Source organism: Marmota flaviventris, chromosome 1, assembly GCF_047511675.1.
Source record: "Marmota flaviventris isolate mMarFla1 chromosome 1, mMarFla1.hap1, whole genome shotgun sequence".
NCBI lineage: Eukaryota > Metazoa > Chordata > Mammalia > Rodentia > Sciuridae > Marmota > Marmota flaviventris.
Genome location: NC_092498.1, coordinates 218,166,786 through 218,187,581, shown reverse-complemented (window position 1 = coordinate 218,187,581; position 20,796 = coordinate 218,166,786). Strand labels below are relative to the sequence as shown.

Sequence of the window (20,796 nt, the reverse complement as noted above, 5' to 3'; positions counted from 1 at the left end):
ATGGCCAAGTGGCTTCGGGACTACCTGAGCTTTGGCGGTCGGAGACCCCCTCCGCAGCCGCCCACCCCGGACTACACGGAGAGCGATATCCTGAGGGCCTACAGGGTGCAGAAGAATCTGGACTTTGAGGACCCCTATGAGGACTCCGAGAGCCGCCCAGAGCCAGACCCTGCGGACCCCGGAGACACCAAGGGCCCCGGAGACTCCAAGTTCGACTCTCCCAAGCACCGGCTCATCAAAGTGGAGGCCGCAGACATGGCCAGAGCCAAAGCCTTGCTGGACAACCCCGGGGAAGAGGTGCGTGCCTGGGCAGCTCCGCAGACAGCGGTGCGGGACACTGGGTGCCTGCGAGGGTCCTGCTCTGGTCCCCGATCCAGGGAGCGTGGTTTATGCAGGATCCCAGAGGTGGGCAGGGCACCGGACACTTCCGCCCCCACCTGCTCAGCAGAGTCTGATACCTCTTTTAAATACGTGGAGCTGGCCGTCCTGCGGGGGCGGGAGACACCAGCGCCCCCAGAATCCCCTCCTTTGAGCTTTGCCCTTGGCAACTGGCCCCAGCTTAGAAGACAGATGCCAGCAAAGGTTCCCTAGCCATGCTGCCCCTCCTACTTGATTTCCATTTTACAAAAGTGGAAGCTAAGGCTGGCAGGAGAGAAGTGACTTTCCAGCCCAAGGTCAAAGCCTGGCACCTTAACTCTGGAACCTAACCCAGAGCTGCCTCCAGTGCCCACCCTTCTTGTCAACATGGTTTTTAGCCTCAGCAGACTACGGCTCACCAAAGCTCTCTTGGTGGGTGGTTGAGAGCACAGGGAGATAAAAGGAGGAGGGAACACAGGGAAATCAGAAGGCTGGGATCAAACTGCCTCACACTCACCAGATGTGTGACCTGCCCAAGTCACTTGCCCTCTCTGTGCTTTGGTTTCCTCGCCTGTAAGATGGGGCCTGTGTACTTGCTGAGTGTTGCTCTTGCAGATAAACACATGCAGAGCATCTAGTACAGGGGGACGTAAGCTGGGCCAGCTGGAATCCGTGACACCACCCATCTGGGCTCTCTGGAGCTCAGCTGGTCTCCCTAGCTCTCTCCCTTCCTCTGTTCCCAGCTGGAAGTTGACACTGAGTATTCAGACCCCTTCGATGCCCAGCCTCACCCGCCACCCCCAGATGATGGCTACATGGAGCCCTATGACGCCCAGCGGGTCATAAGTGGTGAGTGAGCAGGGCTGGGGAGGTGTCAAGTCCCCAGGGGATGGGGGCTGACCGGTGTCCTTGGCCTCCCAGAACTGCCCTGCGGCGCGGGGCTACAGCTGTATGATACTCCCTATGAAGAGCAGGACCCAGAGCGGGGGGACGGGCCCCCTTTTGATCAGAGGCCTCGGCAGAGTCGGCTGCCCCAAGAGGATGAACGTCCAGCAGATGAGTATGACCAGCCCTGGGAGTGGAAGAAAGACCACATCTCCAGAGCATTTGCAGGTGCTTCTCTGAACCAAACCCTGACCTCTGAATGGCCCATCCTCCATTTCTTCATCTAGTCACATCTCTGCATCTATTTATAAAGTAGAGCCCAATTACCTGCCATGAGATAATTCATTGATTCTCACTAAAGTGGGAATGGCTGATAGTCACAAATTCTTCCCCCCAGGAAAACCTGCATATTCTTTGGCAACTGAAAGGCCTTGTGAAATAAAACCTAACTCATTCTGCTCAGCATAGTGCAGGGAAAGGAACAGGGCTTTGGTCAACAATAGACCTGGGTTTGTGTCACTTCCTTGGACAAGTCACTGAGTCTTAGTTTCCTTACCCACAAAATAAAAGGTCATCACAGTACCTACTGAACAGAGTTCTTGTAAACTGAATGCTGGCCAGGGCCCAATGACAGGAGAGCTGTTAGACGGGAAGGGCAGGATCCTCTAGTTGTGTCAGTCAGGAGGACTTGGGGTCAATCCCTAGCTGAATTGAGGGAACTTGACTGAGTCTCTGAATCTCAGTTTCCTCTTGTATAAAAATAGTAACAATAAGATCAGCTTTAAAAAAATAAAAGAACTCAGGCTGGGCATGGTAACACATGCCTGTAATCCCAGCAGTTTGGGAGTCTGAAGCAGGAAGACCTCAAGCTCAAAGCCAGCCTCAGCAATCTAGCAAGGCCCTGAGTAACTTAGCTAGACTGTGTCTAAAAATAAATTTAAAAAAAACAAAAAAGGGCTGGCGAGGTGGCTCAGTGGTTAAGTGTCCGTGGGTTTCAATCCCTGGCACCAAAATAAATAAATAACTCAGGCTGGGTGTGGACTCAAGAGGCTGAGGCAGGAGAATCGCAAGTTCGAGGCCATTCTCAGCAGATTGGGGAGATCCTGTGTCAAGTAAAACAGAATAATAATAGTAATAACAACGACGATGACCACGTTCAATCCCCAGTACTACTACTACTACTAAATAAAACAACTCAGGCCAGGAAGGTTTTTGCCCACATGACCTTGCCTCAAAAGTTGTATGACTGGGAGGGTGTTTGGGACTCATTGCTTCCACCTACTGTATTTATATGGAGGGTGGTCTCCAGTTTTAAGACTTGGTCCAAATTGGAACAGAACCCGAAGGGAACTCAGCCCTAGGTGCTCTGTAATCCCACCTGCTCTTTGATTTGATGCTCCTGCTGCTGCCCCGCCCCTTCCGTGCCCCCAGATTTATGATTTGCCACGCCCCTCTCTTCTGAAAGCCAATTGGCTGCTCCTGTGTCAATCCTTTCATTCTTTAGCCTAGCTCCTCCTTTTGTGAGCTCTGATAGGTGATCCAAACTGGCACCGCCTCCCCAATGAAATTTCATTGGCTTGACTCTGCCCCGCCCCCTTGAGGTGGACTGGACTTAACTCTTTCTTCTCTAACCCTCCCCTTCCAGTGCAGTTTGACAGTCCAGAGTGGGAAAGGACCCCAGGCTCAATCAAGGAGCTACGGAGACCCCCACCCAGAAGCCCCCAGCCCGCAGAGCGTGTGGATCCTGCTCTGCCCCTGGAGAAACAGCCGTGAGTGGGAGAGCTGAAGGAACTATCAACAGGCTCCGATTTACCCGACAGACGTTTTCCTTTTAAATTTGATTTATTATTATTTTTGGTACTGGGGATTGAACCACTGGCGCTCTATCACTGAGATCCCCCTCCCGCAATGCACCCCCACCCTTTAAATGCTAAGACAGGGTCTTGCTGAATTGTGAAGGCAGGACTCGAACTTGCGACCTTCCTGCCTGGCCTCCCGAGTTGCTGGCATTACAGGTGTGCCCCACTGCACCGGCAGGCAGAAGTTTTCTTGTTTTCCCACCTGGGACCCTGGAACTGGGAAGAACTTGGATTCATTCATTTATTAACTTCATTAATTTCTTCAGCTAATCACTGCCCCCCCCCCCCCCCCACACACACACACACTGCTTGCGAACCAGGTTCCCCGCAGATGAGGGCCCCTTCCCTTTGGAATCAGGTTCTGGGTTCAGACCCCTGCTCTGCATCTCCTACTGTGTGGCCCCAGTCAGGACCTTCCGCTTCTAAGCATCCAAGTTCAAAACCCCCTGGGTGCCTGGCTCAGGGTAGGATCTCCTCCCTTCACTTGGGTACTTGGGAGGGGATTTTGAACCTGCGAAGGACACAGGAATCATCCTCACCCCCAGAAGATCTTGGAATGGAACTGGGAGGAGCAGTTCGCTCAGAACTTTGTGCAGAAGTGTGCGGCCTGAGCTGAGGGGCTCTGGGTCTTCTGTGTCCCTCCAGCACTGGGAGCTCCTCAGGTGCTCTCCAGGCCCGGAGCCCAGGCCTTGCCCTCGCCCCCAGGCCCAAACCTCTGCAGAGGGCGGGGCCTGTTACCTCCCATGAGGCCCAGAGTGAGAGGAGCCTCTTAAGTTTTCTTTGATAGAAACCAGCAGCTGGGTGCTCCTCTCTCTGGCTCATGCTCAGTTGTTCTTTTTTTTTTTTTTAAGCACAATTAATGAAAAATATTAAGTGCAGAACGGGTGGGGGCAGGGTACAGGATGTGGCAAAGCAGATGAGAGAGACTGAAGTTGGGGACTAGGGAGGGCTGCTGAGGCCGGGATGCCAGGCAGGCTCTAAGATCAGGTGATGCTGGGGCTGTAGCTCAGATACAGTGTGATGCCCTTGAACTCACCCTCAGCACAACAAAGGAGAAAGGGGGTGGGGGTCAGGTGCCCATGCTGAATGGCCCCAGCCCCAGCTCCTCCCAAGGAGACTTCCTGGCTTGTTTGGGGGATGTCACAAGATCCTGCACCTGCCTGGCCTGACCTTCCCCCAGGGTGTCAAAGGGCAGTGGCCTTCAGGAGACACCTGCCCCTGCCTGCAGGTGGTTTCATGGACCGCTGAGCCGCGTGGATGCCGAGAACCTCCTGTCACTCTGCAAGGAAGGCAGCTACCTCGTGCGGCTCAGTGAGACCAGCGCCCAGGACTGCTCCCTGTCCCTCAGGTGAGACCCCAGCCTTGCAGGGACAGAGTGTCACAGGACCACATGCCTCATACTTGGGGTTAATAAGGTGGGAGCAAGCTGGACACTGTGAGCTGTGGTGCCGGTGGTCACACCTGTCACTCCATCGGCTCTGGAGGCTGAGGCAGGAGGATCATGAGTTCAAAGTCAGCCTCAGCAACTTAGTGAGGCCCTAAGCAGCTTAGTGAGACCCTGTCTCTAAATAAAATATAAAAAGGGGTTGGGGCTGTAGCTCAGTGGCAAAGCATCTGCCTAGCATGAGTGAGGCACTGGGTTCGATCCTCAGCACCACATAAAAATTAACAAATAAAATAAAGGCATTCTGTCCATGTACAACTACAAAAAAATAATAAAATATAAAAAAGGGCTGGGATGTGGCTCAGTGGTCGAGTTCCCCTGAGTTCAATCCCCAGTTCCTGTGGCCCCCACCAAAAAAAAGACAGTTTGGAAGTTTGGAGAGAGAATGGACCAAATCTAGGGGTGCTAGGAGTGAGCCAAGAGGGGTCTTAGAGCCCCCACCGTTAGGGTTGGTCCCTTCATTGAATGAACATTAATTGAGCATCTCCTACGTTCCTGGCCCTGGTCTAGGTGCTGACACTCTGGCTGTGCCAGAGATCAAGACAGTCTCTGAGATAAGGGCTAAGAGCCATGTGAGACCCTGGGAAGTCACAGGGGGCTGAGGGTGTCTGAAAAGCGACACTAGCTGAGTGGGAGGATTCCCTGGAAGGGAAAGTCTCCCTTCCCCTGGCCACAGCGGAGTGTGGTGTGAATGTGCCTGGGGCACCTCGTGCCACAGGGCCACATTGCTGGTGGGTCCACCCAGGCAGGGCCTGGAGGGAAGGAAGTGAGGTCCCACAGAGGGCACCTGCTCCTCTCAGACACAGGTGAGCGCTGGGCCTGCCCAGGAGGACCTCAGGTCTACAGGACAAGCCTGCCAAGGCCGTCCTGCCTGTGGGTGGTGGCTGACCACTGGCCACCAGACCTTGGCTTTTTGGAGGCGCCTGGGGAGCCAGCACCCACCCTGCCAACTGTGAGGGGGGCTTGGGGGCAATGGAGAGTGTGGGTGGGTCTGGGGAGCTCAGGGCCACCTTTGCCCCCTGACCCCCAGGAGCATCCAGGGCTTCCTGCATCTGAAGTTCACGTGGACCCGAGAGAACCAGGTGGTGCTGGGGCAGCACAGCGGGCCCTTCGCCAGCGTGCCCGAGCTGGTCCTGCACTACAGCGCTCACCCGCTGCCGGTGCAGGGAGCCGAGCACCTGGCTCTGCTGTACCCCGTCGCCACGCAGAGACCTTGAGTCGGCTGAGAGGGCCCGATGTCCTGCCGCTCAGCGGAGGTCTTTCTGGTCCCGGAGGAGGACTGGGGAAGGGATGGACACACAGACCCCCTCCCCGCCCGCCCGTGCCAAGTCTCCATCAGAGTGGCCTTCCGGGTCCCCGCTGTGTTCCAGGGCCCAGATGGTGTCTAAAAGCCCTCCCCTGGCCCGGCAATAAAGAAGCTGCTGTCTTTGTCCAGCGTCCTTTCTGGGCCGCAGGGAGGTGGGGATCGCAGAGACAGAGCCTGGGCGGCCATTGCAGCCTGAATTGGCCCCAGGGGTGTCCAGTGAGCTGCGGGGAGAGTCCCGGCGCCCTGCAGAGGCACTGGCCCCTTGGAGGACTAGGAGAGAGGCCTTAGAGGGGCAAGAGCCTCCCCAGCTCTTTGTTTTTGGGGTCCAAGGCAGGGTCGGAACCCGAGTCTCAGGGGGAGGTCTGGAGGCAGGAAAACCCCAGGGGTGGGGGGAGGACCCTCAGATAGGAAGATGGAGAGAGGGGTGAGGCTCGGCTCCTCCTCATTCTTTGGCAGCTAGGCCAGATCAGCAGAAAGGACATCTGTCCCCATGGAAACAGCAGAAGTGGGGGAGGGGAGCAGGCGCAGCTGGTGTCACTTCAAGGTGACAATGGGACTAGAGACCTGCTGGCTGGTAAACACCAGGGAGCCCGTGGAGGGGGGGGACCAGATGGGCAGGGAGGGGTCTTCCAGCGCTGGACACTGCTAGCAGGACAGGCGACGCTTCCCTGCTCCTTGGCCATGTCCCCACCATTGTCACAGAGTGCCTGGGCATAGCCTCTGCAGCCCTCCCTGGGGCTCTGGAACACCCCATGACCACTGAGTGTTCTCAGCGCCCCCAATTCGCCATGAGCTGCAGCTTTGCTTTCTGCGGGATCCTCTATTGGATGTCCCTGGGCCGCGGGGGGCTCCTCTGAGTCTCCTGAGGAGTGGGCTGTCGGCGTCCCCTCCTCCCGTGGAAGCAGTAGTAGCCCATGTGGTCCTTGGCCGGTCCCCTTGGGTCTCCAGGGGTCTAGATTCCTCTTCTGACTTCCCAGGACCCTCTTTGCCGGCCTTCCGAGTGGGGCCTGGGCCAGGAGAGACCCCGATGTGGGATGGGGGGGGCCTGGGCTGGGCAGCGGGGAGGCCTACAGCTCCGCAGGGTCCAGCACCTTCCCTCTCCAGGCCGGGCTCCTTCTTCCTTGGTGTCCCATGGGGCATTGCAATAGAGTGGACATCCTCAGGGGAGGCGTCCCTCCGCAGTCCCCCTCTGGAGCTGGGTCTCTGAGGCAGGCGGGTGTGCGGCCAGCCTTCTCCAGTTCCGCGGCCGCCCCCCCTGGCCAGGCAGCGGCCGTCCCCAGCGGGCACCCGGCCGCCCCGCCCCGCCCCGCCCGGTCCCTGCTCTCTCCCCTGAGTCCCACCTGCTGCTGGGGCGGCAACAGAGACCCGGGATCCCAGCGCCCAGCGCCAAGGCACAGCTGCGCTTGGCACCCCGCCACCAGCAGCTCCCAGAGGAGACTGGGGGAGGGCGCGCGGATTGCGGGGAGCTGGGCTGGCCGGGGAGGGACCCGCTGGGGGGTTATAGATCCCTGTCACCCCATGCAGAACTGAATTTAGGCAGGTGTTCTTGCCTGTCTTGTTGGGTCACTGGAACAACTGAACACTGGGGGCTTATCATGAGCTCCAGGGTCCTCATTGTGAGCCCTGTCACCCCCACGACAGGCTCCAGCTCCCCAGAACTCCATCCCCCTCCTTGGCCATCACTCTCACCGAGCATGGTCACTTTTCCCATGACACCATCACACTCCTGGCTCCTGCTGTTTGAGTTGCTACTCTGGCCAAACCCATTTACAGATGGGAAACTGAGGCTCAGAGCACCTAAGTCATTGCCAGGGATCCCACACCCAGGTAGCAACAGGGACCCGCTTTGAACAAAGGCCTTCCTCACCTCTGTCCCCACTTCCCTGTTTCAGAGTAAAACATGTTTTCACCAATCTGAACCTGTGTCTTGCTGAATAAGCATCATAGACATGATACTATCTTATGTTTATTGAGGGCTTACTATGTCCCAGACCCATACTAATAGATGCAACCACTCTCAATTCACCCACCTAGCTAGGAAACCAAGATCAGCTGTATTTTGACAGCTGAACAGGGACAGAGATATCAAGTTACTTGTCCAAGGTCACGCAGCATGTCAATGAAAAAAGTAGAGTCTGAATCGAGGTCTGTGTAACTGACATAAACCCAGCCAGAAGCTCTGGATGCCGGGACTGTTAAGGTCCTGCACCCCAGCCTGCTCCTCTCGCAGGTGCCGAGGTGGGCAGGTGGCCCCTGGATGCTGCCAAGCCTTTGTTCCCAGATGAAGAAGCCAGCTGTGTGCAGCTGGGTGGGGTCCCTTGCAGCTGCCAAGGCACCACCTGGAGCCTTTGACTCACTTCTGCTAATTGCTAATTGGCCCCCTTGACAGTGCAGGGGTGGGGACACGTCACTCAGCCACAACACATCACCCCATGGCAGGTACCCACCCTCACCAGCTGGAGAGGAAAGGCTTCTCTTGGGGCCGAGCCAGAAGCTCTAACTCAGCTGCTGGGTGCTGAGCATGTGCCGAGGCTGGGGGCGACCACAGAGGGCAGGAGCCACCGAGGGGGGCAGAAGCCAGGTGGCATGGGCTGGGTCTGGCCCTGCACGGGTCTGTCCCCAGAGACAGTGTCATGGCGGGGTGGAGTCATGTGAGCTGGGATCCAGGAAACTGTCCACTTCCCTGTTTCAGAGGTCCCTGGACACCTCTGGGACACCTCTGGGCTCTCTCTGGGCCTCAGCGTCCTCATCGGTAAAAGGGAGCAGCTGGCTTTGCTGATCTGGAAAGTTCCTGCCAGCTTTGAGCGTTGATGGCTTTCCGTTGCGGATTCTGGGTTCTCTGCTCCTTTGCACCCTAAGACTGTACAACACTGAGTCTGATGCTTAAGGTACTACGTGCGAGTCTAAGATTCTAGAATCGTCCAGTTCTTTATCTTGGGGCTTTCTCACTCTCCTTTTCATTACTAATAAGGAAAGGAGATGCTTTAGATGTTTTTTAAAAATTCTTAATTAGTTCCCCTATGAAATTTTATTCCTTTTGGGTATCTTATAAATCTACTTGTGTTCTGTAAGTGCATCTAAGCTTTACATGTAAAAAGAGGACACAAGGAGCCAGGCACATGGTCACGCCTGTAATCCTAGTGGCTTAGGAGGCTGAGGCAGGAGGATCACAAGTTCAGAGCTACCTCAGCAACAGTGAGGTGCTAAACAGCTCAGTGAAACCTTGTCTCTAAATAAAATAAAAAATAAAAAGGGCTGGGGATGTAGCTCAGTGGCAGAGCACTTACCTAGCATACAAGAGGGCTGGAGTTCACCCGCAACACCAGAAAAAAAAATTTCTTTCTTTTTTTTTTTTGTACCAGGAATTGAATTCAGGGGCACTTGACCACTGAGCCACATCCCCAGCCCTATTTTGTATTTTATTTATTTTTGGTGGTGCTGGGGATTGAACCCAGGGCCTTGTACATGCAAGGCAAGCACTCTACCAACTGAGTTATATCCCCAGCCCCCCTGTTTTATATTTTATTTTATTTAGAGACAGGGTCTCACTGAGTTGCTTAGAGCCTCACTTTTGCTGAGGCTGGCTTTGAACTCACAATCCTCCTGCTTCAGCCTTCTGAGCCGCTGTTATTACAGGTATATGCCACCATACCAAGCTATGAAAACTTTTTTTTTAAAGGAAAATCTGGTTTTGTCAGTAAGACCAACATCCACCTCCTTAGAGACAATACATGCTTTAAATCAAAGTGCCTAGAATTTTCTGTCCCTATGATCCTAGAACTGCAAGATTCTATTTTGTGGTTTGAGATTCTGGAATTGTCCTAGGTACAGAAATGTCTACATATCTTCACCAAAAGACAAGCAGCCCAGCCAGGCACGGTGGCACACGCCTGTAATCCCAGCAGCTGGGGAGGCTGAAACAGGAGGATCTCAAGCTCAAAGCCAGCCTCCGCAAAAGTGAGGCGCTAAGCGAGTCAAGGAGACCCTGTCTCTAAATAAAATACAAAATAGGGCTGGGGATGTGGCTCTGGCTACCCATAATAGCCAGAAACCAGAAGAAATTGAGTTCCATGACAATGTGGTCACCTGTGGCCCTACAGCAAGGAAAAAGGAGCCACCACCAGGTGTATCACTACAGGTGAATTCCTCCGATGTCATGTTGAGTGCAAAAAGCCAGACACAAGAGGACACTCCATGGATGCATTTAAGTGAAACAAACCCCAGGCAGAAGAGATTCATGCTCTGAGCAGTCAGGACAGTGCCAGGGATTGGGGTAGCAGCTCTCAGGAGGTGATGGGGGACCCCAAGGGCTCTGGAATTTGTGATTTCCAGCTGGGTGGTGGTAGATACCTGGGTCAGCTGCATATTCTGGACGTGTGCCTTTCTCTGCAGGTGGAATATGTTTTAACAGCACTTTAAGATTCTGGAATTATTTTGATCAAAACTACAGAATCACATGTTTCCAAGAGCCTTATGATTGTGAAGTTCTGAGCAGGAATCAGAAAACTTCCAGCTGTGGGCCAAGTTCAGCCTATGAGCTGTGTTTTTTTTTTTTTTTTGAGCTGTGTTTTTTAAATAAAGATTTTTTTTTAAAATAGATCTTTATTTATCTGGGGTGTCCTCATCTTTGCAGGATGTCCGACCTGAGTCCCAGGTGAGGAATTCAGGGTTGATGTTTGAGCGTCAAGTGTCCCAGTGTCCGGAATCTTTCCCTCCGCGGCTCTCACACCTGTGACTGCCAGGAGCTGCAGGAGGTGCCTTCTTCTGGGCCAGCCCAGGGCCTCCATGGGCGCCCAGCACACATAGTCCCTGCTGCCCTTGGAGCCCCCGTGGGCTGGCCCCAGGGTGAGGTCCCCGAGCTGAGGCTGCTGCTGGTAATGAACAGCTGGCACAAGATGTCCTTCTCCTTGGTCTATGCCACTCAGAGCCATTCTCAGACCCCGACCTGGGTCACCAGGTGAGGCAGGGTCACCTCACTGCCCAGCCTGACCTGCATGCTCAGGCCTGTGGCTCCCTGCAGGGTCGCAGAGAGGCCAGGGCTCTGTCAGCCTGCAGTGTGCACAGGCGCCTGCTGTCCAACCCCAGGGAGCCTGGGGGAGGGTTTGGAGCCTAGACCTGAGAGGCACTGGGGGGGGCACAGTGTGGTCACTGGCGGTCAGAGTGATACAGATGGAGGAGGGGCAAGGCAGAGGCCAGAGTGGCGAGTTACAGAGCGGTTTCTGTCTCAATTGCTGTGGCCCAGAATGTCTTCCTTTTGAGGTCTAGAGGAATGGATTTCTCCTACTTGTTCTCTTCTTCTCTTTTTTCTGGGCGCTGGGAATGAACCCCAGCTTCACGTGCCAGGCGACATCTCCCACTAGCAGCAGGCAGGCTGCCCTGCTGGAGGGCCAGCTGCTCATGACTGGGTCCTTACAGGTGGGAATTCACTGTGCCCAGGGCCCTGCGACCCTCCCCTTAGTCACGAGTGTCCTCAAAGCAGGCAGCTGACCCAGAGACCTCAATGTCTCACCTCAATCACAAGTGAAGTGACCTCCTCTCTCACAAAGAGCTGCGAGACCTGCCACTTCCACAGAATCCATCCTCTCAACCACAGGGAGGCCGACAGTGGCCCCGTCCCCGGCCCCGTCCCCAGCCCCAGCAGACCCTCGCTCAGCTTCCCAACCTCCCCACTCCTCTCCCAGGAGGGGTGATACTAGGACCCCAATGGATTAAGCCTCAGACCCTTTCATGTTGGTAGGAGAGACAGACATGGAAACAGCCTGAATTGGGGGGCCCCTCTGAAATCAAGAGCAGGGTCGCTAAATCTGCATGAGTGTCCTGTCTTCTCTCCCACTTTGTCCTCTTTCAGGTCAACTAGATCTACACTTGGCTACCAGCTGGCTTTGCTCTTTCCATGCGGGGGGGAGATGTGGGCCGGGACAAGCCGGCTGACTGCCCCCCCCCGCCCCCAGCTGGGACCTGCAGTAGGACCACTTCCCTTTCCATCTGTTGCCTGTGTCTGATCCAACCCTCCCGGATCCAGTGAGGGCCCTGCGATACCTGCAATACCCCCAGCCCCGTGGAGTGTTTCTGGAGGAGGTCGAGTCTGGGGCTCTGTGGGAGGCATAGAAGTTGAGCTGCACCAACTGGAGGGGAAGAGGTTTAGAGGCCAGACCCTGTGTGGATAAAGACCCGGCTCCTCAGTAAAATGCATTGCTGTGTAGGTGGCCAAGGGCCAGGTGGAGCGGGGCAGGCTGGCTACCGGCTGGAGCAACCACGATGAAGGTGTACAGGTGAACAAGTGGGGAGACTGAGGCAGCGGGGACTGGGATGACCTCGAGGTCACGCCGCTGGACAGGAGTCTAAGTAGGGCTGTCTTCAGCTGGCATCAATCTAGGGTTCCCCCACGAGCCCCAGTCTCTGGCGGTCAGGCCCTCGCAGACCCCCAGCGCCGAACTACATTTCCCAGGCTGCTGCGGGGGGCGCGCCTGCGCACTGCGTGCAGTGATGGAGCGCTGACCGGGGGCGCGGCGGCGGCGAGGGCTCCGCGGGCCATTGGCTCCCGGCAGCGGCAAAGGCAGCTTGGGGGCTCAAGGAGCGAGCGGGGCCCGCGGGCCGGGCCGAGGTGACCTGGGTTGCAGCCATGGAAGACCAGAGGGTAGGACCGGGTGGGGCGGGGCGGGGCCGCTGCAGGGTGGGCGCGGGTGGGGACCAGGTGATGCCGCAGCGCCCTCCCCCTCCGCCCCAGCTGCTCTGCGGCGGCGGCTCCACGCCCGCTGCAACCCCGCCCGGATCCAGGGCTCCCCCATCTGCGAACGCAGACCCCCATCATTTTGGCCTGGGGCCAAGGATGTCCCTTCCTTGCCCCCCACCCCGCCCAGTATCCGGATCCAGCCCCGACCCCATCCCCCACGCCTTCCCTCCCGGTCGAGGCCAGGTGTTTCAGTACTGGCCCCGCCACCTCCGCAGGGCTAATCCCACCGACCTGCGCCCCCAGAAAAGGGTCCCATCCAAGGCCTGGGTCGGAGCCACATACCGGAGCAGATCCGCCCGCAGGACCTCCCTCCCCGCATCCCCTTTCTCCTGACCTCCCTTCCCCTTCCCACTTACCTGGCTCTCTGGCATCTCCTTTGCCCAGGTGCCACCTTTGTCCAGGTAATGACTTTCTTCTTGCTAACCCTTCTCTCCAGGTAGGAATGCCCCTGCCTGGCTCACCCCTGTTTTTAGGCTAGTCTTCATCCCAGGCTTTCCATCTCTCCTAGAGTTTTTTCTTTCCACAGATAGCCCTTTTCCCAGGCTAGCCCATTTTGCCTCTTGGAAGTTCTTTGCTCCCCTCAGCTTATGCCTAGCCTGGGTCGAAGCCTGGGTCGAAGCCTGGGTCAGGTCTGTCCCATCCCTGGAGGCTCTCGGGGGCCTGTTTCAGCGTCTCTGAAAGGAGGAGGCTCTGTGGAACCCACCTGCTAGGGGAGGTGCAGAGGGCCAGTGGCTCACCCAGGCCTGCTTGTGGCTGGTTCCTGGGCTCATTAGCATGGTGGCTGCATCTCTCCTCCTGGATCTCTGGAGGGCAGAACAGGGAGCGGGCCAGGTGGAGGAACTTACCTGCTCTGTGTGCATGTGTGGGGCAGGAAGCGCTGCGGAAGATCATCACAACTCTGGCTGTGAAGAATGAGGAGATCCAGAGCTTCATCTACTCCCTCAAGCAAATGCTGCTCAATGTGGAGGTGAGGGGGCAGGGGAGGGGGTGCCCACCAGAGCAATGGCCCTGTTCCTTCCCGTCCTGTAGGAGGCCAGGCCTCAGTTTCCCCGTCTGATCACGGGCTCCCGCTAATCCTGGCCTTCTGACTCAGGCGAACTCGGCCAAGGTGCAGGAGGACCTTGAGGCGGAGTTCCAGTCCCTCCTCTCTGTCCTGGAGGAGCTCAAGGAGGGCATGCTCATGAAGATAAAGCAGGACCGGGCCAGCCGGACCTACGAGCTGCAGGTGTGCGGCTGGGCCCCCACCTCCGACACCGCAGAGCCCAGGTGGCCCTGGCCTCTTCCTCCCAAACCAGATGCTCCCAGTGGGCTCTCCCTGCCGCTGCCCAGCCCCGGCCCCTCAGTCCCCTGTGCTGCTCCCCCCAACTCCTCCTGTGACTCGCGATCCCCCTCCTGTCTTCACCATGTGCTTCCGTTGATCGGCCCTTCCTGCTGGCTCCCCAGATCTGACGGCGCCCTCCCGGGCTCCCGCGGGCTCTCACGCTCCAAGCCGGAGTTCTTTAACCCACATCTAACCCTCCCGGGTAACTCTGTACACCCTAGACTCATGTCCTCAGGACAGGGGATATAGGTGTGCCCTGGGTCTATGAGTCTCTAAGGAAGAGATTCCCCAGGAGGTTCTGAGGTGGCACCTGGAGTCTTGGCCAACTGGCTGGGCACTCAGGTCCCGACTTCCTCTCCTGTCTAGAGCTTGAGAGGGCCCTGGCCCTTGCAGTGGTGGGAAGCCTGGGAGTGGTGAGGCTCCCGGTGAGTAATCTCCTCTTGGTCCCTGGCACCATGCTGACCTGGGCCATGCTACCCACAGAACCAGCTGTCCGCCTGCATGCGGGCCCTGGAGAGCTCGGAGGAACTTCTGGAGACTGCCAACCAGACCCTGCAGGCCACCGACAGTGACGACTTTCCTCAGGTGGGTACCATAGGGTGGCAGATAAAAAATACAGTGCATCCAGATTAATTTGCATTTCAGCTCAGGAGTGAGTGAGTGTTTAATATGGACACTTATGCAGTATTTAGCATAAGTACCTCTCAAAGGTTGCACAGGATCTACTAAAAACATTCACTGTTCATCTGAATGTCAATTAAGCTGGGCACTCTGTATGTACTGGGCACTGAGCAGGGTGAGGGTGGGGTCATGCCTTAGTTTTCCTGTCCCCTCAAGGCACAGCTAGAAGAAGAGCATGTCACCACTTCTGCCTCCTAGTATGGGGACTTTGCCAAATTGCTTCTCTTCTGCATCTCAGTCTTCCTGTCTGTATAATGCCTCTCTGGCTTGGTCATGACAGATTTTTAAATTTTATTCTGTCTCTCTTTTAGGCTGCCAAACAAATCAAAGATGGGTAAGATATTGGGATCTGGCTCCTACACCCCCCCCACCCTACCCTGCCATGAAGGTGGGACATCCTGGCAAGAGCACCTGGGCCCAGGACACTGGACAGTAACACATGGGAGGGGTCCCCCCACATCTCAGATGACCCGGCCTAGGGTCACCCCCCCCACACACACACACACCCCAGCAGGCTGCTTTCCCTCCTTCCCTGCAGTGTGACTATGGCCCCTGCCTTCCGGCTGTCACTGAAAGCCAAGGTCAGCGACAACATGAGTCACCTCATGGTGGACTTTGCACAGGAGCGGCAGATGCTACAGGCCCTCAAGTTCCTGCCTGGTGAGAGGGGGGACCTGCTTGGAGGACGAGGATTTCAGGGAAATGGCCCAGGGAGGCAAAGGAAGGAAAGGAAGTGTCTGGAAGGAAGCTGCCACAGGTGTCTGAAGCCTGTGATGGAGGGCCCCTTCCTATCCCTGGGGCCCGAGAATAGCCCACCCCGTAATGCGGGAAGTGAGGAGGAGTCCTGGCTAAGCCCCGCCCATGTGGGGGATGGAGCCTTAACTATTAACTATGAGCTCCTTTGTATGGGTGGAGCTCTGCTTTAGCCCCACCCACACAGGGGTGGAGCCCTAGTTGAGCCTGCCCATGTGGGTGGGACTCAGAATGTTCTGCCCAATGTCGGCAAAGCCTGATAGAGCCCCGCCCACGTGGGGGTGGGGCCACAAGACAGGCACAGTAGCCAGGCCCCGGGAAAACCCTGTCCCCAGGGGACAAGGCCTAGAGAGGCACCCCTGCAGGGAATTGACACTCTGAGAGACATTTTGGCAGTGGAGCCCCAAAGAAAGCCACCCCCAGTTGGTAGTGAATTCTGGGAAAGTCTGGCTTCTAAATGGTGGACTTTTTTTTTGTTGTTGTTCTGTAGATTGAACCCAGGGGCCCTTAACCACTGGGCTACACTCCCAGCCCTTTTTATTTTTCATTTTGAGACACTGTCTTGCTACGTGCTTACGCTGCCTTGAACTTGCCATCCTCCTGCCTCAGCCTTTTGAGTCCCTGAGATTATAGGCGTGGCCACCTTGCCCCTGTAACTGGTGGAATCTGACAGGGTCTGACTGTGTTGGGTGAACCCTGGGAAGGCACTGGCCGACCCCCACGTCACAAACCCAGAGGGGCTGTCCCAGGTGTAGAAGACAGGTCATCCTGGGGCAGGGGCACTGCCACAAGCCCCTTGCCTGTACCCCAGAGTCCTGATCCCCCCTCCCTTCTGTCCTGGGCAGTGCCCAGCGCTCCTGTGATCGACTTGGCCGAGTCCCTGGTGGCAGATAACTGTGTGACCCTGGTGTGGCGCATGCCAGATGAGGACAGCAAGATTGACCACTATGTGCTGGAGTACCGAAGGACCAACTTCGAGGGCCCGCCGCGCCTCAAGGAGGACCAGCCTTGGATGGTGATTGAGGGCATCCGGCACACAGAGTACACCTTGACAGGTACCCAGCCAGCTCATTGCCTCCAGGTGCCTTTGAGCCATGAGTCCACCTGGGCCTGGCCCACCTCCCCAGAGCTCAGGGTCTAGGGCAACCTGTGGGTGGGCCGGTCAGGAGCATCAGAAAGGAACGGGATGGAGGAGAGATGGCCGGCAGCGCTGTGCCATGACTGAGCACACACATCACAGGTGTGGCTGCGGTCACCACGTGACCCAGGAAGGACAGGAAGCGCAGCAAGTATCTCCCTGTCTCTGCTGTCCAGCAGCCAGCCAGCCACTCGCTGATCTGGGCTGGCCTGGTGGCAAGCGCAGCCTCACCTCTGCGGGGACCCTAGGACTGGCCTCCCAGGACTCAGGATTTCCTTGGCAGTTACAAGAAGTCAAAAGCCTGAGGAGTCCACCCAGCTGCTGGGGGAGGGTCTGAAGGCTGGAAAGTGGGGGCTCCCTAATGAGTTTAGAAAGGGGAGTCCTGGGGGCGGAGAGCCGTGCTGATGTCAGGGGTGTCCCCATTCACTTCCTCCTTCCCAGGCTGTCATCAGCCTGCTAGTTATCTGTAATTAGCATATGTGGTTAATAATGAGCTTGCTAATTGCAGAGGGGAAAATCACCCAGACAGCCTGAGCAGCTATTGGTTTTTTTCTTTCATGGGAATCAAAACAAACACACATGCACACCCTTTTTTTCTCTTCTGGGATTCCACAATCCTCACCCCTAGGTCCTCCTGCTTTCTGTTTGTTTTTTTGTAACTTTTTATTTTGAAATGGTTACAGATACATAGGAAGTTGTGAAAATTCAAAAAGTGCTCTCAGGATCTTTGTCCCCTTCCCCCAGCTTCCTCCGTGGCCCTGGTTTCACAACAGTAGTTCATGTGAATCCAGGAAACTGGGCTGGGGCTGGATTATACCCTAGGGGGAGGGAGAATTAACCAGCACGGCCAGCTACAGTGGCCACACGGTAACCCTAGAGCTGAGGCAGGAGGATCGAAAGTTCAAGGCCAGCCTCAGCAATTTAGCGAGATCCTGTCTCAAAATAAGAATAAGAGAGGGGCTGGGGATGTGGCTCAAGCGGTAGCGTGCTCGGCTGGCATGCCTGCGGCCTGGGTTCGATCCTCAGCACCACATACAAACAAAGATGTTGTGTCTGCTGAAAACTAAAAAATAAATATTAAAAAATAAAAAAATTAAAAAAAAAATAAGAATAAGAGGGCTGGGGATGTGGCTCAGGGGTACAGCACCCCGGGTTCAATCCCCAGCACACACACAAAAAAAGTCATGGGTAGCCAAGTTCAAGGCTTCTAGCAATAACAGTCACCTTTGATCCGTGGTGGCAGAACTTCTCTCTCAAGAGGTTTCTTAAATGTGACAGCAAATTTGCTTAAAGGCAGTTTTTCCAGAGGGAGGGGCCACGCTGCTTGATATAGGATCAAAGTCCCAGGGCCAATTCTCATTGGTCAGCTTGGGTCATGTGCCCATCTCAACCAACCACTCTGTTGTAAAGCATTCTGATTGGCTGCTCTGGGTTGGAGGCGGAGTCCAATAATGGGGGGGGCCCATGGGTGGGTGAGACCAGCACAGTTTTTCAGAAAGAAGACTTGCTTGTAAGGGTGCTGCTGACAAGCTTGGGGGCGATGGGATTGCGGTGGCATGGGTGGGATGGCATCCCCCCACAGCCCAAGGCTTCGGAGTGCACAGAACTGACCTCCAAATGTTGCACCCCAGGCCTCAAGTTTGACATGAAATACATGAACTTCCGTGTGAAAGCCTGCAATAAGGCAGTTGCAGGAGAATTTTCTGAGCCGGTGACCCTGGAGACACCAGGTGACTGGCTCCCACCCCCTCCCTGTCCATATCCCTCCCTTCTGGAGCCCTGGGTTCCAGTGTGTCATGAGAATCCACTAACCAGATTCTGCAGCCCTTGTTGCCCTGGCTGCCAGGAAGCTCAAAGCTGAGTCCACAGTGGCTGTCATGTACCACCCTGCTTTTTCTCAGAGTGATCCCATTGTACAGGGATGGTTTAATACATACATATGCTGTCCCTCTCTCATCAAATAGAGCAGTCCTGTTAGAGTTGGGCCCAGAATATCAATAGTGAAAGTAGATTCTGCAGCCTCCCACAGTGACACGGTGCACGCTCTACCAGGAAGGCCCTCTGCTGTCTAGTCTAAGTCCTCCATGCTGTAGTCCTTCCCCTTTCCTGTGATGAGTCCTCAGTGGAGGCCCAGGGCAGAGCAATGCCTTGGGCTGCCTCTAGACTGGTTCTTCCGCCTCCGTGTTCGGTTTCCCGCCTGCGCCCTCTTGTCTCTGTCGGTGTTTTCCTGCCTGTCTCTGTACCTGTCTCTCTGCTGTCCTGCCTGTCACTGTCTCTGTGTCTCTCTGGGTGCTCCCATCTCTGTGACTCCCTCGTCTGCCGGCCCAGCCTTCATGTTCCGCCTGGATGCGTCCACATCCCACCAGAACCTGCGGGTGGAGGACCTGGCCGTGGAGTGGGACGCCATGGGCGGGAAGGTGCAGGACATCAAGGCGCGCGAGAAGGAGGGCAAGGGCCGGACGGCGTCTCCTGTGCACTCGCCCGCCAGGTACCTGCGTGCCCAGGCCTGGCAGGCTCAAGCTGAGGGGCGGGACAGCCCAGAGCTCAGAACTGGGAGGAGGGAGGAGGCCAGGGCTCCAGGAGGCTGTGAAGGGTGCAGATGGAGAGCAGGAGCCTTCCAGGCGAGGAGGGGCACGGGCATGTTCTGACGTGGACTTGGAAGGGCCCACCATACAGAAAGAGCCAGATCCTGTCAGGGACTGACCACAGAGGCCTCCTCTGGAGCAGGCCTGAACCCTGCTGCCTCTCTGCTGCCCACAGAGGTGTTCCGTCTCCCAAGAGGATGTCCTCGGGGCGAGGTGGGAGGGATCGCTTCACGGCTGAATCCTACACGGTGCTGGGTAAGGAGGGGCAGGAAGGGGGACAGGAGCACTGGGGGGACCCTGGGCATAGGTGCAGGGACAGCGCCCTCGATGGACAGGGCAGCTGTTGGCCAGACCTCGCTCTGGAATGGCTCCAGGGGGAACCGTTGCTCTGGTCTGGGAACTGGGGGCAGGAGCAGCGGGCAGGAGCCTAGGGGAGACGTCCGGGGGTGTGGGGGGGGCTGCTGGGAGTCGGGGGCACGTCTGGGTTTCAGGAGTAGCTGGGTAGAATGGTGGCCTATGGAGCACCTGGGGTTGCAGAGGAGCTGAAGGGGAAGGGGCTTAGGTTACGGGAAGGAGCCAGCAGGAGAAGTGAGAGGCTGCAGGATTGGGGGAGGGAGGGCTGGGGACGTGGCCGTGGTTAAGTGCCCCTGGATTCAATCCCCAGTGACAAAAAAAAGCGGGGGGAGGGGCACTGAGTCCTGGAGAGTATCTAGGCTTAGTGAGTATCCAGAGGGTCCATAAAACCTGGGGGACAACTGGGGCCTGAGGAGGAGTACCCAGAGGGAGAAGCTGTGGTGTAGGGAGTACCTGGAGGGAGAAGCTGTGGTGTGGGGAGTACCTGGGTGGCCATCCCTCCCTGGAAGTGTATCTGGCCTGGGTTCTGCCCCATCCCCACTGCCTACTCTGGCCAACAGGCGACACGCTGATCGATGGCGGGGAGCAGTACTGGGAAGTGCGCTACGAACCGGACAGCAAGGCCTTCGGCCTTGGAGTGGCCTACCGCAGCCTGGGCCGCTTTGAGCAGCTGGGCAAGACCCCTGCGTCCTGGTGCCTGCACGTCAACAACTGGCTGCAGGTCAGCTTCACGGCCAAGCACGCCAACAAAGTCAAGGTGCTGGACGCCCCCGTGCCCGACTGCCTGGGCGTGCACTGTGACTTTCACCAAGGTGACCCCCACCTCCAGCTGCCTGTGCCCCGCCCCTGCCAGCGCCCAGGTCCGCATCCCACTCCTGACACGGTCCCTGTCGCTCTGCCCTCCGCCCCAGGCCTCCTGTCCTTCTACAATGCCCGCACCAAGCAACTGCTGCACACCTTCAAGGCCAAGTTCACACAGCCGCTGCTGCCTGCCTTCACAGTGAGCGGCCCTGGCGGCCCGGGGAGGAGGGGGGCTGAGGGTGTGGGGCGCGGCTGAGCCTCCTTCCTCCCCATCTGCCCCAGGTGTGGTGTGGCAGCTTCCACGTGACGACAGGCCTCCAGGTCCCCAGTTCCGTGCGCTGCCTGCAGAAGCGGGGCAGTGCCACCAGCAGCTCCAACACCAGCCTCACCTAGGCCCCCGGCCACCCAGCGGCAGGGTGTCTGTGGGCCGCCTGGCCCGGCCCTTTCAGCTGGGTGCCTTTCTCTCTGTTGCTGCTTGGAGCCTTAACTCCTGAGGGGTGCACCGCCAGGGCGTGGCCCAGGTGGCCCCTCCCACCTCACTTCCTAATAAAGGTCCAACACTGCGCAGGCGCGGGCTGC

The 20,796-nt window shown here is 56.9% G+C and overlaps 2 protein-coding genes across 4 annotated transcripts; both read left to right on the top strand.

Moving 5' to 3' along the window:
- Positions 1-5,762, top strand: Shd (Src homology 2 domain containing transforming protein D). The gene is made up of 6 exons (XM_027952375.2): positions 1-297; positions 1,101-1,206; positions 1,279-1,470; positions 2,888-3,011; positions 4,330-4,449; positions 5,576-5,762. The coding sequence occupies exons 1-6, from the start codon at positions 1-3 to the stop codon at positions 5,760-5,762; spliced, it is 1,026 nt and encodes a 341-aa protein (XP_027808176.2).
- A 6,711-nt stretch (positions 5,763-12,473) lies between these two features.
- On the top strand, positions 12,474-20,781 carry Fsd1 (fibronectin type III and SPRY domain containing 1). 3 transcript variants are annotated; one of them, XM_027952626.2, is made up of 13 exons: positions 12,474-12,488; positions 13,456-13,551; positions 13,678-13,809; positions 14,389-14,490; positions 14,898-14,920; positions 15,125-15,246; positions 16,185-16,394; positions 18,109-18,207; positions 18,806-18,941; positions 19,238-19,317; positions 19,977-20,228; positions 20,328-20,416; positions 20,500-20,781. In XM_027952626.2, exons 1-13 carry the CDS (start codon positions 12,474-12,476, stop codon positions 20,608-20,610), a joined length of 1,467 nt encoding a protein of 488 aa, XP_027808427.2. In that variant the 3' UTR covers positions 20,611-20,781. The 3 variants fall into 3 exon arrangements, with proteins under 3 accessions (XP_027808427.2, XP_027808426.2, XP_027808428.2); XM_027952625.2 differs by having other exon boundaries at positions 18,806-18,965; XM_027952627.2 differs by lacking the exon at positions 20,500-20,781 and having other exon boundaries at positions 18,806-18,965; positions 19,977-20,137; positions 20,328-20,420.
- The last annotated feature ends 15 nt before the right edge of the window (positions 20,782-20,796 follow it).

Bases quoted from the DNA above. Each gene is read 5' to 3' on its own strand.
- Fsd1 (XM_027952625.2), top strand. The intron at 14,491-14,897 runs GTGGGTACCATA...TCTCTCTTTTAG, and splicing joins ACAGTGACGACTTTCCTCAG to GCTGCCAAACAAATCAAAGA. The intron at 15,247-16,184 runs GTGAGAGGGGGG...TGTCCTGGGCAG, and splicing joins GGCCCTCAAGTTCCTGCCTG to TGCCCAGCGCTCCTGTGATC.
- Shd (XM_027952375.2), top strand. From the start codon at position 1: ATGGCCAAGTGGCTTCGGGACTACCTGAGCTTTGGCGGTCGGAGACCC. The intron at 298-1,100 runs GTGCGTGCCTGG...CTCTGTTCCCAG, and splicing joins TGGACAACCCCGGGGAAGAG to CTGGAAGTTGACACTGAGTA. The intron at 1,207-1,278 runs GTGAGTGAGCAG...TTGGCCTCCCAG, and splicing joins CGCCCAGCGGGTCATAAGTG to AACTGCCCTGCGGCGCGGGG.